The sequence below is a fragment of the Cololabis saira genome, chromosome 2, assembly GCF_033807715.1.
Source record: "Cololabis saira isolate AMF1-May2022 chromosome 2, fColSai1.1, whole genome shotgun sequence".
Lineage (NCBI taxonomy): Eukaryota > Metazoa > Chordata > Actinopteri > Beloniformes > Belonidae > Cololabis > Cololabis saira.
Window position 1 is genome coordinate 26,935,034 of NC_084588.1, and position 16,018 is coordinate 26,951,051.

Sequence of the window (16,018 nt, forward strand, 5' to 3'; positions counted from 1 at the left end):
CAGTATGTTCATACACATACAACTCAGAGTAACTCATAATTCAAATTCAACTTTAATGAAGTATTGGTTGACACCATTATTTTGGATGAATTCAGTCCTACACAAAAAGCCTTTAAAGGATAAAGCAACCTCAACTACTTTGACTTATTTTCTCTAAATGTGTCTTTATCAAATAAAACAGAATAGGTTTGAATAATTATTTTTTTCAAAGAGCAATCACTACATCCTGCCCTACAATAATGCATAATTGCACAGTTCTTGCTTATGAGCAGAATCACAGGGCCATAACATTAGCTTATAAATGTAAGGCATGTATCGACCTGAAACGTCCAGACGGTCACCAAGAGGGAATCACGTTAAATAATTGCCTATAAACACACATCCAACGGCTTTTATCAAATGATCCTGAGATTCAGCTCAACAGAAAACTTTTGGGATTCATATCATCACAATATACCTGCAAATAATATGAGTATAATTTATTTTTGCTCTCAAGTTGCTTTGAGAAGGGTGGTGGAAGGGCAAAAACATTGTTTGATCACAAAATAGACAGAAATACACCAATACACTTAAATATTTTATCCCTAAGAGTTTTTTGTATTTTATTTTGGTTTCCTCTGGGATGAAGAATTTGTCATTTCTTTCTTACTGTCTCTGTTTCAGCAACAGCTTTACTGTACTCACTTGCACACATTTGTATAAATGTGAGCTGTACAACTTTCAGCCCCCCAACAAATAACTGAATCCAAACTCTGTGCTACAGTACATCTGCATGTAAATAAAACACACACATCATATATATCTGTTAAATGCACACAACAAATGCTGATAGCAGGGCACTTCTAGTCTATCTGCATTTGATATCCTACAGACATTTGAGTGAAATAAACCTGCTCTCATAAGAACGTGGGAAAAACATTCCTACTGTGGTGATCAAAGTTGCATTCAGATGATCCGAATGTGTTAACTAACCGGGAAAAAAATGCTGATGCATGTGATCATTTGCACGGGGGTCTGAATGGATCCATTTCAGAAACTTTGATTCCAGTTTCAGGAACATAGAGCTTCAAGGTGCAGCCGATCACAGGTTTTATTACATTTCCGTAACCCCTCCCCTTATGAACAAAACGCAGTGGTTGGAAAATAGTTTAGGGACATTCATCTTAAAATCAGGTCATCTGAGGATTCAAGTCCTCATCTCTGTCCCTGGGAGAAGGAGGCGGAGGCTCCTCTTCTCCTGTGTCCTGTTTGTCTCTCTCAGCCTCCACCCAGCTCTGTGGGAGGATCATCTTTTTGGGGCCATGGGGTGGTGGACCCAACAAAGCTTCAATGTCATCATAGTTCACCACTTCACGCTCTAAAAGGGAATTGGCCAACTGGAAAGAAAGATAATTATTTATTAAACATAATATACAAGCTCACAGAGAGGAAGACTATCTAAAACTGTAACATTTATGGTCTGAGAGGAATAACTGACCAGCAGCAGCTTGTCTCTGTTGTCCAGCAGCAGCTTCTCTGTGTGTCTGTATGCACGGGCTATCAACATCTTAGCTTCCTGAAAGCACAAACAAATGCATCAACAACTTGATACTGACGACATTAGATCACTATTCACAGAGAGCAGAGAACTATTTCATTTCTGAACCCTACATGATCCATCTGCTCCTGCAGACCCCGACTAAAAGGACGCCGTCCGACGGCGCCCTGCTGCTCTGTGTCTGGGAACGAGACCTGTCCGACGCTGTCGCTCATGCCATACTGCTTCACCATGGAGTAGGCCACCCGCGTCACCTTACGCAGGTCGTCTTGGGCTCCTAGAGACACAGAAGGATGAGGCGTGACGTCTGTGTTTGTAACTGAAAGTTTAGCTTAACATGAAGACGACGTTGATGTTTTGTTTTTAATGGTATGAAACTTTCAGCAGATGTAAGAAGGTTGTATGGATGTGAGCAGGATGTGCTTACAGCACGAACAACAAATGGAGGGTACCTGTGGTAACCTTGTTAAAGGTAATTGCCTCAGCAACTCGTCCCCCCAGAGCCATGCACATGCGCTCAAATAGCTGCTCCTTGGTGAATAGGTATTGATCTCGGGGTAAGATCTGAGCAAATCCCAGGGCAGCGTTTGTACGTGGGGCGATAGACACCTGAAAACACATCGTAGTTTCATTATATACAGTCTGGCTTTTACATGCAGCTAGATAAGTCAACTCAAAGTCCAAGCAGATTGAAAATCACATCAGGTACAAATAGAAGTCAGACCAAGTGACGAGATGCAAAGAAACTAAAGACGTGAAGGCCTGGAAGATCTGTTATTTTCTACTTTTAAGAATTCAGACAATACTAAACATAGAACATTTTGCCTGCAGCACCTCTGGGCGTGTTTTAACTTGGTGTCCAGTAAAACAATTTTAGGAGTCATTCTGACCAGGACATGCTCTTTGACTCAGCATTCTTTTATGGATGCAGCATCATCAGAATTAGGAGCATCTCGTCTCTGGGGTGTTGAAAAATTAGTCTCTGCATTTCTAAACTTTAATATTGCAACTCTGCAGTATCGGGATGGCCGAACAACTCTCGCCAGTCTATCGCAGGGTCACATATACAGACAGACAACCAGGCATACTCACAACCAATTAGAATCATCAATTAACCTGGTATGCATGTTTTTGGACTGTGTTTTATTTTCTCCTTTGTTGCCCCTTCATCCCAACGATTTATTTGCTGTTAAGAGTCCTTTTTTCCTTCTTTACTCCATTGCTCAAAGGGAACTTTTTTTTTTAAAGTGCATACCGTACATTTGTGAAACAGTTCAAGTAAAATACTGCATTACCTTCAATACAGCCTCCGTGTGCTCAAGTAGCCATCCCACTAAGGCATGTCCAGACTCATGGAAAGCAACAATCCTCTGTTCTTCTTTAGACAGGATCTTGTTCTTCTTCACACTCCCTGAAAATAGACACACACCGTGTTTTGTCAGAGTGGCACACTCATAAAATATGTTGCTTTCACTCAGTACAGCATCTGCATCACTGTACCTGCTATGACTCTCTCCACCGCATACTCAAAGCTGAACGTGTCTATGGACTTGAAACCCACTCGTGCAGCATGAAGAGCAGCTTCATTACAAATGTTAGCAATATCTGCACCTACAGAGATCACATGACAAAGGGCGTTAAAGTCACAACACAAGTTTGTCAAAGTTTCATGGCATTAACAAAGGATTTCTAGAAGACCCTCAGAAAAGAGATGTTCATGCTCATCAGATTGGAAAACGTTAGAAAACTGACCCGAGAAGACTTTGGACTCCACAGTCCAGACAGATTGTGTACATACAGGAGGCTGAACAGCTGTGAGCTAAATGGCTGAAAAAGGAGAACCCACTAACTTCTAGAAAAGACATCATACCCCATCTTTATTTAACTAAAGTTCACAGAGACAAGCATGGAGACCATTAGGAAATGCTTGGAGAAAGGAAAACATTATTACAGCTTAATAATGTTATTCCATCTTTAAAACACGGCAGCATTAGTATCATGGTTTGCGTCTGCACTTCTCTTCACCGTCATTAACAGATAAATCAGGGTTTTTGTCCGTGAACTATATCTCCAGAGAAAGTGCAATATCAAATGCTTTTCCTCAATGATTAAATAAATAAGTTATCCACTCCTGGAGCCATACAGGCGTTTTGCTTTAGCTCCAGACGTTCCCAAGTTTACGTCAGGACAAAACAGTAAGTAAGAACCTACCACTAAAGCCGGGGGTAAGCTCAGCCAGCCGCAGAGAGTAGAAGTCAGCTGGCTGGGTCAGCTTCAGGATCTTCAGATGCTGCTCAAAGATCTCCTTCCTTTCCTGCAGCACATCAACAAGACTCAAACCAGTATCGCTAAAGCTCTATTTAAGTAATTAACTCAAAATGAATCAAATGTTTTGAGACTCAAAGATGATATGCAAAAGACTACCTGCAGAGTGGGTAAATCTATGAAGATGTGTCTGTCCAGCCTGCCTGGTCTCATGAGAGCATTGTCCAAAATATCTGCTCTGTTCGTGGAGGCAAGGACAATGACATGGTCTGTTGTTCCCATTCCTGCAAATCAAAATGATTTCAAGGTTTAATTTGTGTGGGGATTTCCCCCTCCAAAAAAGCAACAAACTAATGAAGAATGTTGTAATTTACTCACCATCCATCTCTACCAGGAGCTGGTTGAGAGTCTGCTCCTCTTCAGTATTTGAGAAACCAGACTGATTTGTTGAGCGCTTCTTTCCTACAGCATCAATCTCATCAATGTAGACAATACAAGGTGCTCGCGCACGAGCCTCCTTGAACAGACTCCTGACCCTTGCGGCACCAAGGCCTACAACAACCAAAATGTAGATACACTTAGACACATCACCATTCTTGGAACTCCTATAGAACTCTTTCATTAGATGTTTTGCTACGTTCATTATGAACATCTGCTGCATAAATCTATAGATAAACATGGTGTTTCTGTATGACAATTTAATTATTTGTACTGTTCATTTTTACCTCCAATGACCTCCACAAACTCAGAGCCAGCCATAGCCAGAAAGGGCACTTGGGCCTCTGTAGCTACAGCCTTAGCTAGAAGAGTCTTTCCACACCCTGGGGGTCCAAGCAGCAAAGCACCCTTGGGGACCTTGGCTCCCAGCTGGAGGTATCTTTCAGGACTCTATCAAGAGATGCCAGCATTAGCAAGGTATATGAAATCAACATTTTATGTTTGAGATTTAGATCTGGATGCAAAAGCCCAAGATTCTTAATGCTGCTGATAAAGCTAACAAAACCACCAAATTAATCCACTCTATTCTTCGATTACTCAATTGACATTACACATCCAGTGCATACTTTATGATTTTCAGGAGTCAGTAAGCAGAAACATCAACTGAAAGTTCTTACCTTGAGGTAGTCAACAAATTCCTTAACTTCCAACTTAGCTTCATGCATTCCTGCTACATCCCTGAAACGCACACCTTTGCCAGATTTGCCATCCACGATGGTGAACTTCGCCATCTTCAGCTGATTCTGTTGAGTTTGTTGTAAGAATGCAGTCAGCATGCCAGACAAGTAAGAGGAAAACAATAAAAATGTGCAAAACTTTTCTTTTTCTCCTCACAAAAGCACTGAAGCCCCCCTCTCTGCCACCCATGCCTGCCAGTCGAAAGATGTACCAGAGAAAAGCCACACCAATAGCAGCCATCCCCAGAGCATAGACCGCACTGCAGAGAACAAAAGAAACAATGTTTCAATGAGTCAAACATTTTCAAAAATGCTTGTTTTTACTCCATAGTTGAGAAAAAAGATAGTAAAAAAATATTGCCTATTATGACCACATAAACCAGTCTCAAATATTTTCACGTTTGTTTAAAAAGAAATGTTATGGCTACATGCAATAGAAAAACAAATGTTTTTTTTAATCAAAATAATCATGGAAAGAATAGTCAGATACAATGATACATTTAGGTTTTATCATAATTTTACCTTAAACATAATTATAATCTCTTTGGACATGGCATTTCCCAAAATACTAGTGAACACTGAAGGCAGCTCATATGTTGATTTAATACCTATTCTAAGTAAATTCTTTTCTTACTTTCCAAAAAATCCAGTTCGTTTGTATGACACCTGTATTCTGTCTTTGGTGTCAATTTTCAGCTCTTCCTCAGCTTGTCTCAGCTTCTCCTCAAATTTGTCAATGTTGGCAACCTGCATTCTGTACATGAGCGCCAGCCTCTGCAAAAAAAGAAACAAGTCAGGAAATAAGGAGTTAGCACGCACATCTCATCTGTTCTTTAAATGCAGTGTCTGATTGTGTGTCTGCATAAAATCCTGGACAACATACAGGCCTTCCAAAGATAACAGCTCCGGGATGAAGATAGATTTCTACAATGTCACTCTCAGGAACGACCTGCACGCGTGATACTTCTCCTTTGGCCAACATCTCGTTGACAAAGTCGTTCCAAGAGATGTTTCCACCGCTGGTATTAATGGAGTTCAGCAGACTCATGATGATTGCTATGAAGAGCAGGGTCCGCAGGCGCTCCCGGTACATCTGATTTTCCTGCTCACGGCGTTTCTTCTCCTCTGGAAAGTAAGGTAAGAAAATACAGGAATAAAACAATCAGAAAAAAAAAATTGAGGTAACTGCCAATTTGGCACAATCATTAAACAGCCACAAGATAATGAGAAACAGGTATTTATTACATACCTTCATCTTCCTGTGGAGTTCTTCCCTTTGGTTCATTACTTTTATCTTGTTTTTTTGACTGAGATGTACTGAAAAAGTTCATACCTCCTGAAATTAGAAAGGGTTTTCACACACATTAGTTAGTATAAACTGGTCAAATACAGAAGGATTAACTGTGGTCAAATTAAGAAAACTGCTTACCTAACAGATTTACCAAACCAATGGGGTTCGTAAACAGGTTGTTCCTAATTAAATCTTTGCCAAGTCCCAGCATGCCAGGGCCCAGAGGTCTGTGGAGAAGACTCTGAAATAATAATGATGTGAGGGGAAAAGTCTGAGAGCTAGTTGAAACAAAAACATACACATCAAATCTGAGTCAGAATATGAGCAATGACACGCCCCTTCACTCACACACACACACACACACACACACACACACACACACACACACACACACACACACACACACACACACACACACACACACACACACACACACACACACACACACACACACACACACACACACACACACACACACACACACACACACACACACACACACACACACACACACACACACTGTGACGGTTCCCTGATATGATATGATATGGGGTTATATTATATTATTGTATTGTGTCATAGTATATGGTGGTATGTTATTTGATTGGTCTGGTGTAGCATTTTATATATTATATATTGGTTATTTAGATTCTCTTTGCTTTTCAGTCCTAATCCTTTTTTCCTTGTTTTTCAGTGGACTGGGGAGCAGAGCAATCATGGCCAGCATTAATCAGCCAAGTGTCGGCACCTGGGCCCGGGTGGCCGACACCCAGTATAAAAGCCTGTCTCTCCAGTCCCTGCAAGAGTTCTGTTGTATTCAGTTCTCCTCTCCCACTATGCACCTTTTTCATCATTTCTGTTAATACATCAAACATGCACCCACATACATTCCACTCATGCATACACAGACTACACTACTGATTACTGACTTCCACACCTCATCTGTTTGTTTGCTCACTCATTTGTTCGTTTGATTATTTACCTTTGCTTATTTAATAAATTTATAGTATTTTGAGTACTGCGTCTCCCCTGTTTTTTGTTGTACCCTTGGCTCCCCTAGGCCAGGGTCTAACAAATGGGGGCTCAGTCCTTTGAATTTGAAGTAGTTTGGCTGTAAGTTTGGAGAGTCAAGTGACTCGCCCTTCTGCCTTTTGTTCTACTTATTGTTCTCTGCTGCGGTTGATTGATGGCTCGTTTGCCTTAATTAATGGCGTTAATGACGTGCGGTGACGTCATTTGGGAATCATTCCGGGGGTTCCTTTTGTCCATTCATCAGTCCGGTGAGTACAAACTAAGCGATGTTTACTTCAGCCTACATGCTGGTGCATGTACTCGGACTTTGGGAGATGCAGTCATTTGTTTGATCATTTGAATTTGATTTATTGAAAAGTTTGGTTACTTTGCATTAAGTTTGATTAAGTTGTGCTAGTGGAGAGGTTTTCTGGTTGCAGTGCTGCTTAATTAAATACATATACTATAAGTGTTATCATAATATAGCCTATATATAGATATATATTGTACAGTTTGCGTAGCTGGTTTTTTGTTTTAATATGAGTGTCCCTAGTAGGCGCGGTTAGTTTTCGGGGTTAAATAGCTCGCTGGGTCTAGGCCAAGGGGTGGTTTAGGTGCAAGGAGCGGCTGTAGCGGCTGTGTGTAGGCCTTTTTTGCCTGTACATAGTCTGTCTCGGGGGCACAGCTGAGGGGTGTACGCGGGTCGCCAGTTTCTGGTTGCCCTACCTGCCTCTCGGTATCCAGTGCATAAGTACCTACCGCAAACCGTGCATGAAGACGGGTGGAGTTTAACTTGGGGATTATATAGGCTAGAGGGGCACTTGTATTTTTCTTTTTTTTTTTTTTTTATATTATTACCAGCTGAGGAAGTTGTAAGCGCACGCAGCCAGGATGGTAACTTTAGAGGCATTTATTGCCTGTCCATCTGAGGACCTATTAATACAATGCACTAAAGACCAATTAATTAAAATAGCAGACCATTATAGGATTAAACTTGATACAAATGATAAGAAAACTAAGGAATCCATAATAGCAATTTTGAGACACCATTTATTTGAGAAGGGTTTGGCAGAGCCAGAGAAGGTGTCTCCTCCTCCATTAAAGGTTGCATCGGCAGTGCCTACATTCATCATGCCGCAGACAGGTCTGACTTTTGAACAGCAAAAAGAGTTAATTTTGTTACAAGCTCGAGTGCAGGCTGACCAGGAGAAAAGTAGGTTAGACGTGCAGTATGCAATTGAAAAAATGAAATGGGAAGTAGAGCAAAACAGGCTGGACCTGATAAGGGATGGTAAAATTCCAGGTGCTGCACAAATGTTCATTAAAGAACCGGCAGAGTCCGCAGTGGGTTTTGATATTAACGGTAACTTACGTTTGGTCCCCAAATTTAATGAGCGTGATCCGGAGGCATTTTTTGCCATGTTTGAACGTGTGGCAGACGTTCGTAATTGGCCTGACTCTGCGCGCACTTTGTTGTTGCAGTGCGTGTTGACTGGCAGGGCGCAAGAGGTGTTTTCGGCTATGAGTGTGGCTGACAGCCAAGATTATTCTCGGGTCAAAGCAGCAGTGCTCAAGTCTTTCGAGCTCGTCCCCGAGGCGTATCGCCAGCGTTTTAGGTTCTGGAAAAAACATGACAAGCAAAGTCATTTAGAATTCGCACGTGATCTGACTACCAGTTTTACACGCTGGCGTAATTCCTCGGGTGTAGAAACCTTTGAAGAGTTGTGTGATCTGATGATTTTGGAACAGTTCAAGAACTCTATTCCACCTCGAGTGGCAATGTACCTAAACGAGCAGAAGGCACGCAACGCAGCAGACGCGGCAGCACTGGCTGATGACTATGTTTTGACGCACCGGGGAGAGTTTAAGGCGGGCAGTGGCAACACTGCTAATAATGAATCTCGTGGCCGATCAGATAGACCTCTTCATGTTGAACAAGCTAAAAGTGATGTTAATGGCGGTAGTAAGTTGCGTGAGCCAGACAAGGTTTGCAATTACTGTCATAAACGGGGCCATTGGAAATCTGAGTGTTTTAAGTTAAATGGAAACCCCAGGACTCAATTGGCTGGTCATTCGCAGCAAAAAGGGGCTGGCGCAGCCGCTCCACGTCCGGTGTCCACTTGTGCTACACCTAATTGCGGCCCTAATAAGGACACAGCAGTGGCAGCTCTGGATTCTTACCGACCGTTTATCATGAAAGGCTCTGTGGCTTTGCTGCAAAATGGGGAAGAAGTACCAGTAACTATTCTGAGGGACACGGGTGCTTTTGACTCGTTTATTCAGGCTGGTATTCTGCCTTTAACTCAGGATTCTGACACGGGTGACAAGGTGCCTATCCGTGGCATAGATATGAACATTCTGTGGGTTCCCTTGCATAAAGTGTTACTCAAATGTGAATTATTCCAGGGGGAAGCAAGGCTTGCTGTGCGCCCAGCGCTGCCAATCCCAGGGGTGACTGTGATCCTGGGGAACGACTTGGTTGGTGCTCGGGTGTGGGCGGAGGTTCCTCCACCGGCAGTGGTGACGTCTGTGCCTTTGATAACTGGTGGTATGGATAAAAGTGAACGGGACTTTCCAGAGGTTTTCTCAGCGTGTGCAGTGACACGGGCAATGGCCAAGTTAAAGGGGAAATCTGAGTCAAAAGAATCACTTAAGCCTAACATATCAGAAAAGTTTTCTATACCTCTTGCTGATTTTCCCCTATCCATAACGCGTTCAGATCTGGTGGAAGAACAGCAGACGGACCCCTCTCTGAAGGAGTTGGTGCCGCTGATACGACCAGAGGATGAGATCGTTGACAGTGCTTGTGGGTATTTTCATCAGAACTCGGTGTTGGTGAGAAAATGGCTGCCACATGATGGAAGGTTTGTGGGCGGGGGCCGTACTTATGCAGGAGGACAATCTAGGAATAGATAAGCCTGTTAGCTTTTATTCCAAGAAATTCAACTCTTACCAGCTAAACTACTCAGTCATTGAGAAAGAAGCATTGGCTTTGATTTTAGCTTTACAACACTTTGACGTTTATGTTGGCGGTAGTACCCCTGTTGTCATTTATACAGATCATAATCCATTGACTTTTCTCAACTCTCTCCAGTGTCCGAACCAGAGGTTGATTCGATGGTCACTATTCCTGCAGTCCTATGCCTTGGACATTCGTCATGTTAAAGGGACGGAGAACGTGGTGGCTGATGCGTTATCACAGGCTCCTCATGACTGAAGTCCTAGTCTTATTCATCTCCAGTGGTCCTCCATTTGCCTCTGTCTTTCACCCCTTAAAAGTGCTTCATTGGATCCGGTTGCTGCGGTGGAGGTCTGTGACAGGTGGTTGGCGGCCTTTGGAGTAGAGGTTCAGTACACCAGATAGGATTGTTTTTTTTTGTAAATAGGTTTCCGGTGATCCCGTTGGGACCCCGTCTTTATGGGGGGGGGTGTGACGGTTCCCTGATATGATATGATATGGGGTTATATTATATTATTGTATTGTGTCATAGTATATGGTGGTATGTTATTTGATTGGTCTGGTGTAGCATTTTATATATTGGTTATTTAGATTCTCTTTGCTTTTCAGTCCTAATCCTTTTTTCCTTGTTTTTCAGTGGACTGGGGAGCAGAGCAATCATGGCCAGCATTAATCAGCCAAGTGTCGGCACCTGGGCCCGGGTGGCCGACACCCAGTATAAAAGCCTGTCTCTCCAGTCCCTGCAAGAGTTCTGTTGTATTCAGTTCTCCTCTACCCCTCTCCCACTATGCACCTTTTTCATCATTTCTGTTAATACATCCAACATGCACCCACATACATTCCACTCATGCATACACAGACTACACTACTGATTACTGACTTCCACACCTCATCTGTTTGTTTGCTCACTCATTTGTTCGTTTGATTATTTACCTTTGCTTATTTAATAAATTTATAGTATTTTGAGTACTGCGTCTCCCCTGTTTTTTGTTGTACCCTTGGCTCCCCTAGGCCAGGGTCTAACAACACACACACACACACACACACACACACACTTATTTTTGTAGTTTAGCCATCAGAATGTATCCTAAGTGTTGTTTTATCATCTTTTAACACTTGTGTAAAAGTGTGTAAATAAATTCTGATTAATTTGAATGAGAGAAGTTCTTTGTGTTTATTTTATACATATTTGTCATAGCTGCTGGTTGCAAAGGTCTGTGCTCGGACTCCTTCCTTCACTGTTATTCTGTAACACCACCCCTGGCAACAGGCTGGCATGTATGGAATAACAGCTACTTTGAGAGTGATTTTGCTGTTTTAGTTATTATTGTTCTGATAAGTCAGGTGGTGCCCCATTTTGATTAATTCATTTTGATAAGCAATCTTCTTTATTAATTATTAATACTTATCGAAGGACAATTATTACTAACTCTTTAATAATTGAACCAGCACCCCCTTTGTGGCACAACAATTATATGACATGTAATTCCATTATTAAGTCAACCAAAGTTACAAAAGTGAAAATGTTTATTAGGAAGTGTATTACTATGGCAAGACCCAGGTTGCAGGGCGATTCAGTGATGTTTGCAAGCAAGAGGCCCATTTCTAGTTCGTTTAAATTAGGTTGTTTTTGAACTATATCACACACTCCAACATGACGACTTTAGAAAAGCACTTACAGTCATTTTAACTGGATGTCTAACTTACCTGAATGAGTTTCTCCTGAGACTGCCCCGTCAGAGTCCGTTCAGATCTGGAAACAATAGTTTTCCTGACATAATCCCACCTGGACAGCAGGTTTCTGCCACTCCCGCTGGACACCAGTCTGTTTGCCAGAGCATAACAGCTCCGCCTCGACAGCGTCCACAGCACACTTCTACTATACTTTCTACAAACGCCAGCATTTTGGTGCAACAGCAAAGCTGACATAGTGTACGATATCACTCAAAGTAAACATTAACTGAACATCTGCAGAGCCACATCCATCTGTCGTTCATTAAGATAAAATACAATAAAAACCTGCGTGTTATGAGACGCTTGTTTACCTCAACCTCAGGTCAGAGCTAGCAGCTACATTACTCAACTCACAGCTCTTCTTCGTGACTTTTAATGTCAGTCAGGAGGAGAACATGACAGCACTTTACCGCCACCAACTGGTGAACTAGACTAACGCCAGGATAAATGAATAAATGTTCAACTTGATCTACGTTTTCACTTTCGTTAATTATATCCGTTGAGTTTTTAATAACACAGAGGCTTTATAATTATCCAATCTCTTGAAGAACACTGTACACCTTATACTTTTAGGTTCCTTTTTTCTTTTTAAATGTACATTACTATTGCAGTAGTATTAATCAAGTTATGAAAAAACAACCATTCAATTTCTTCCCCATATAAAACATACAAAGAAGAAAAGAATAATTATTTAAATTTGTATCATTATCATTTTTTAGTTTCCATATTGTTTAGACTGTGCTAAATGTTTGCAAGCAAATCATGCTCTGTGTTCAGGCTTTAGTCACCCAGGTTGTGCACTAATCTGAACAAGGTTTACAGACCGGCCTTTTACCGGCCTGTTCACTTTTGAAACTAAGAGTGGATGTGTATATAGAGCCCAGTAATGTCCCTAACATCACCCTACATGGACCTCGTACAAGGTGAAAGTGTGTTGAGAGAGTGACGTTTAAGTATTGGGTATAGAGCCAAAAGAAAACTATTAAAAAATATATTGTAGGATACATGGCTAACCCTTAGCATTCAATATCAAAGTGCAAACAACAAAAGGTGTATGATAATATGTTTCTGTTCATGTAAATGATATTTTCCCTCTAAGGATTCTGTATCTAATTTAGAACTAGACAGACTGAAGTTTCCCTATGGAGCTTCAGAGATGTTTTTCTTTAATGCTTTATTTAATAGGAGGATTTACAAACATCTATATTGAATACAATGTTTAGGAACAGGTGCAAGTACATAGAGGGGTAGAATTATCATTAATACACAAGGAGATATTATTTAAAGAAACAAAACAGAACACAAGACAAGGTGAAACAAAATATAACGAAAGGGGATTTAAGAGCAATTCTACTGAAAGGTTTTACAGCAATGTCTTTTTCCATACACTTAAGGGCTTTAACAAAATAAACTAAGCTATAGTGAATGAAGATGACAGGACGTTTTTATTCATTCATTTTATTTCAGATTCATAAATATAAAATTTTACTTTAATAATGATAACATTTACAAATCGTCATGATTATTAACCATGACAAGACCATCAATTAAATACTTTAAAGAAAATGGATACAGATGGATGGTATCCACAGAGATGATACAGATGAAAAATGTGGTTTACATTTTCTATCTGTGTGGGGGAGTAGTAACCTAGTGGTTATAGGGGTGGGTTTGGAAGACCCGGGTTCAAGTCCCTGGGTTGGCACCAGAGGAGAACCACTGTGGGCCCCTGAGAAAGGGCCTGAATCAGAGTAAAAAAAGGTTCACTGTTCCTAGTGTAATTACTGATGGATTAAAAGCAGATTACTAATTTTGATGTGTTTTGTGAGATATATACTGACAAATAAAGATGATTATTAGGATTATGACTATTAATTCTGTCATTCAAATCCAGCCAAATGTATTTTCCAATTCATTTAGCAGACGCTTTTATCCAAAGCGACTTAAATATGAGAGAACAACACAAGCACAAAATCACATAGGAAAAGAAGTGTTCTGCAGCTTTGTTTTCATCACAAAAACACACGGTTGTGTATAGCAAAACCAGACTACGTTTGTAAGAAAAGCACCTCCTTAGCTTTAGGAGGGATATAAAATGTAAAACGTTCACTGAGTTGATCACTGATTTGATCACTGATTTAAAGAGTGAGCTCCTTATTTGAAGAGAGATCATATTTGAGAACAGAATTCTAATTACAGAGAATTGCCCTTTCTATCTAACAAACACTCCATCCATTTATCAATGTTTTCAATCTTTTTTTTCTTAATACTGATAAATCAGTTGTCACATATTTATTTGGAGTTCAATGGGAGGTCAAAAAATAAAAATGCTTTCCATATGGCCCCCCTTCCCTTTGGCCTACTGTCTGTTATGACCACCAGAGCGCGCCCTTGTTTAAGATGACTGGCTGCACCTGAGCGTTCAAGCAGGTTCATTTGAATTGAATTATAAACCTTATTGTTGATTTGAAATGCGCATGGTGGCCTTATAAGCTCCAAATAATTATCCAAACCATTGATTCAACGATGATTTTATTATACTCTTTATTTGAGACAGTTAAAGCAGCTGGTAAATAAGAAACACAGACTACCAGCAGTCATTACTCTGCTGTTGTAAATAATCACAATACCCAGGTCAAATGCGACGTGTACGGCTCAGTTTGAATGGCACATCAAACAAGCCAATGGGAGTCCGGGTATTTTCCATCGGCCAATCGGAGCCTTCGTATCATGTCGTCTAGTGTTATTTTGGCCATGGGTGCGTTAGTTTTATAGACCACAAGGCTCCGCTTTTCATGCCAACTTGTCGCTTCTGGTCCATAATAGATCTTATGTCCGACGTATTAATTGAATGAAAAGTTCATAATTCGAAAAACTTCAGTACACTAGTACTGAAAATTATACATTAAAGGTACCAACACACAGTTATTGAATGGATACTTTTTATGAATCAGAATGTTTAAAATCGACACCACATTTATCCCTCCGTATGCCTAAACGTTTACCAAGAACTAATTTATATGTATGTATAAATAAGCAAGAGTATATATATATATATATATATATATATATATATATATATATATATATATATATATATATATATATATATATATATATATGAAAAATAAATAAAGGACACCTCATCTGCAGCCTTCACCCTTCCTGGCTAGGTTAATTTTTTAGCCCCTTTTTTTGTGAGTGAAACGATTTTTTAACTATTTGACTCGAACCTGAATTGAATTGGATGCATATTTTTGATGCCATGAACACATGGAAAACAAATTATTATCAAGCAATTCACTTTAATACAAAATAACAAAATTAACTGAATAAAATAGGTATCTTTCTTAAACAGAAACCTGTCCTGCTTAACTTCAAATTGTATACATTTATATAAAACAATAGAAAGAAAGCAGAACATCCATTTAGTGCACATTTTTAGTGCAATAACAAAAGTGCAAACAGAAAGTCTGTAGAAAACTAAACATATGTGTGCCTCAAAGGCCATGACTGTAGGCTACAGTTGTAGTAAAACAGAAAACAAATAAGTTATGAACTCAACAGCTCAATGCCATTTTCCATTTGCATTTTATGAGTATTTTATGACTCTCACAGTAATACGGGACAAAGTGCGTCCCCTTTCAGCTCAATACGGGACGCGTATTTTAGGTTATAAATACGGGACGATTCCGTTTTTCAAGAGACGGTTAATGGCAACCCCAATATATAAGGTTATTTTTTAGGAACATAAAAACGAGTGCACCCAATGCCGTACTCCATTTCCTTTTCTTGGTCCTCCAGCTATATAATGGAGTGTGGTCTTTAGCGTGTGAAACTGTGAGAACGTTGCCGCCATGTTGGCTCCTGCGCAGGCTCCCTCTGACTTGCACGTTTGCATCCTCCGGATCCAAAATGGCGGCCAGTTTCCCCGTGTATGGGCGGGGCGTCCTCCTATAGTCCCCCGACCAATCACAGCGCTCGTTTCATCCCGGATGCGTTTCCGTCCCGAGCGTCGACACAGCGAAGTCAAAGGCCGCTCGAAA

General features: G+C 40.6%; 1 protein-coding gene across 1 annotated transcript; it reads right to left on the reverse strand.

Moving 5' to 3' along the window:
- Nucleotides 1-33: 33 nt before the first annotated feature.
- On the reverse strand, nt 34-12,331 carry spg7 (SPG7 matrix AAA peptidase subunit, paraplegin). The gene is made up of 17 exons (XM_061742014.1): nt 11,946-12,331; nt 6,407-6,509; nt 6,227-6,313; nt 5,861-6,102; nt 5,612-5,751; nt 5,135-5,237; nt 4,918-5,043; nt 4,528-4,690; nt 4,181-4,354; nt 3,962-4,086; nt 3,749-3,851; nt 3,038-3,148; nt 2,833-2,948; nt 1,990-2,146; nt 1,651-1,814; nt 1,478-1,555; nt 34-1,376 (listed from the first exon to the last, which is right to left on the reverse strand). Exons 1-17 carry the CDS (start codon nt 12,165-12,167, stop codon nt 1,170-1,172), a joined length of 2,421 nt encoding a protein of 806 aa, XP_061597998.1. The 5' UTR covers nt 12,168-12,331; the 3' UTR covers nt 34-1,169.
- Nucleotides 12,332-16,018: the final 3,687 nt, after the last annotated feature.